The sequence below is a fragment of the Entamoeba dispar genome, genomic scaffold (genome assembly GCF_000209125.1).
Source record: "Entamoeba dispar SAW760 scf_1105229460427 genomic scaffold, whole genome shotgun sequence".
Classification (NCBI taxonomy): domain Eukaryota; phylum Evosea; order Mastigamoebida; family Endamoebidae; genus Entamoeba; species Entamoeba dispar.
Window position 1 is genome coordinate 12,370 of NW_001854187.1, and position 2,373 is coordinate 14,742.

Genomic DNA, 2,373 nt, shown 5'->3' on the forward strand with positions numbered 1-2,373 from the left:
GGGATGATCAAAGAGACATAGCAAAAGATAATTTAGGTTTTGAAATACCAATATTTTATAATGATTCTATTGGTGGAAGAGATACTAATTTTGTTATAGGTTATATTGTTGGAGATGGATTGATGTTCCAATCATTAAAACATCAATCAAAAGGAGATGTTTATATTGGAATTAGTGAATTTTCAAGTGTTGATTTTACTAATACTTCATATTTCAAAATTAATGATTTCTTAAGGGTCAGAAATTTAACTCAGGCACATTTTGATGGTAAGACTGATGATTATTTCGCGGAGCCAATGTATCTTAATTGTTTGTTGACACACTCTGATGAAAATAACTTGGTATTTGATTTTACAAATACATACACATTTTGTAAATTGAGTGCTGAACAATTAGCTTCTTTAGGACCAGATGACGCTATCTTCCCTATATATCGTTTACCAAAAGATCAGATTAAAAAAGAATATCCGTCAGAAAAAGAAACATCAAAAATTGTTGCTATTGTTGTTCCAAGTGTTCTTGCAGTGATAATTATTATTATTGCCATAATTGTTCTTGTTGTTGGAATTATTAAATATAGAACATATAAAGGACGTCAAATGTTAAAAGAATATGATGAAAATGAATTGTCTTCACTTGGTGGTCCTCTAATTCAGTATGATTAAAATATTTTCAATTTAAATTATAGAGTTACAGTTTAATATTTATTTGTTTACAGTGATATAAAAAAGTATTTTGATTTTTTTACTGTCATCTCAAATAGGCATACAATTATTTTTTATATTTGCTAAGAAGATAGTTTACTTCCATCAATTTCTTCATTTATTGTAATAATTTTCTTTTATTTTCACTTAAGTAATACAAACCAATTTGAGTATATTAAATAATAAATTAATAAATTCATTGAATAATTCTTTTATATTTTTTTCATTTTTTCTGTTATTACTTTTTTACTCAAAACTATTCTTAACTAATAAATATATTACTAAGTATTTTGTTTTAACAATCACATATCTAAAAAGAGATGATAGCATCATATCATTAATCTATTCATTTGTTAGAAAGAGATATCAGTTATTAATTTAAAATGAGTAAATTGTTCAAGGACCATTCAATGGAATTTAGTTTTAATATTAAATTAAATATTGCTCTCTCTGAAACAATGGGTTCATCCATTTCTTTAGCTAATCAAAAGTATATTCACTATATCATAAAGCACACTTTTAACAAAGACATTCGTGTGATATCAGTAAGAATAAAAAATAAATTACAGTATGGTTGTTATACTGAGATTTTAAAAACATTAATTCTTTATCATATTCTATCACGAGAGGGTTCTTCTAATTTATTTGCACAAATTTCTGATTTGAATCCACGTCCAATAAAGAAAATTAAAGATATCACAGACTTTGATACATCAAAATATTCTTATTGGGTTTTTCATTATTTATTACCACTTCAAAAATCATTATCATTTCATAGAAAATATCCATTCTTTACTGGAAAATTTGTTCTTCCAAATGGGACAAGTCTACCTTCTTCACAACAAAATATTTATTCTATCTCTGTTATTCTTGAAGACCTTGTTAATATTTTCTATTCTTATAATTCTTTAATTTTAGATTTCTTCAGTAAAAAAACATCAAATGTGATATTGCACCAAATGGTATTATTATGTATTCAAGACATCTTTGCTATTTATTCTTTAATAATAGAACTTGTCAATTGCCATGTGTTTTTGTCTCATATTCCCTTTGACCCATCTTCATATCAAATGACTGGGATGAAGTCAAATCTTGATTTGATCACTTCCTGTTCTTCTCAAGATAATAGATTAGCTTCTCTCATACACTTAAACGCTATTGACCCAATTCCAATAAACCCAATCACAAATAAATCATTTTTTAAGCGCTATGGTCTTGAGAACATAATTTCTAATGATCAGCCAATAGCTGAACCCCCATTAGATACATCAAATGACGCTCTAGGTTGTTTAGTTTTAGAATAATTGAAAATAGCTAAAACAAAATTTTTGTTTTTGAAGTTAGTAAGAATTCAATTATTAATCATCCATGAGATTGGAATGTTGTGTGTTGTTTGATGGTCGAATGAATACATAAAGAATATATCCAATAGCAATGATAACTGGAATGATTATAATACTATAAATCCATTTCATTGATTTCTTTTGATTTTTCCAATGTTCAGGAACTGTGAATGTTTCCCTTCCTCTAATATTTAATCCATCGGATAAACACTTTGCATCCTTTCTATTAATAAATAACCATTGTTCATTACATTCAATAGAACTTTTTAACTTCATTCTCTTTGTTCCACTAACTAACTCAATATTAGTATTAATTGTTTCTATTT

The 2,373-nt window shown here is 26.3% G+C and overlaps 4 protein-coding genes across 4 annotated transcripts in view, besides 3 other annotated features; 3 read left to right on the forward strand and 1 right to left on the reverse strand.

Annotated features, from left to right (window-relative positions):
* The window catches only part of EDI_200290 (uncharacterized protein), a gene marked incomplete at both ends in the record, with an annotated part of 2,331 nt that extends 2,324 nt beyond the window's left edge, over positions 1–7 (forward strand). Inside the window, one exon of the mRNA XM_001733316.1 lies at positions 1–7. This exon is cut by the window's left edge and continues 2,324 nt beyond it. Within this exon, the coding sequence (XP_001733368.1) occupies positions 1–7 (7 nt within the window).
* A 115-nt stretch (positions 8–122) lies between these two features.
* Positions 123–665, forward strand: EDI_200400 (uncharacterized protein; the record flags this gene model as incomplete). Its single annotated transcript, XM_001737154.1, has 1 exon — positions 123–665. One exon carries the CDS (start codon positions 123–125, stop codon positions 663–665), a length of 543 nt encoding a protein of 180 aa, XP_001737206.1.
* Positions 493–564: a microsatellite.
* Positions 666–875: 210 nt separating the features above from the next.
* Positions 876–936: a sequence feature (AT_rich).
* A 151-nt stretch (positions 937–1,087) lies between these two features.
* EDI_200410 (uncharacterized protein) lies at positions 1,088–2,008 on the forward strand (the record flags this gene model as incomplete). Its single annotated transcript, XM_001737155.1, has 1 exon — positions 1,088–2,008. The coding sequence occupies one exon, from the start codon at positions 1,088–1,090 to the stop codon at positions 2,006–2,008; it is 921 nt and encodes a 306-aa protein (XP_001737207.1).
* Positions 1,126–1,147: a sequence feature (AT_rich).
* A 54-nt stretch (positions 2,009–2,062) lies between the features above and the next one.
* EDI_200420 (uncharacterized protein) overlaps positions 2,063–2,373 on the reverse strand; it is a gene marked incomplete at both ends in the record, with an annotated part of 2,139 nt that continues 1,828 nt past the window's right edge. Inside the window, one exon of the mRNA XM_001733317.1 lies at positions 2,063–2,373. This exon is cut by the window's right edge and continues 1,828 nt beyond it. Coding sequence (XP_001733369.1) covers positions 2,063–2,373 — 311 coding nt within the window.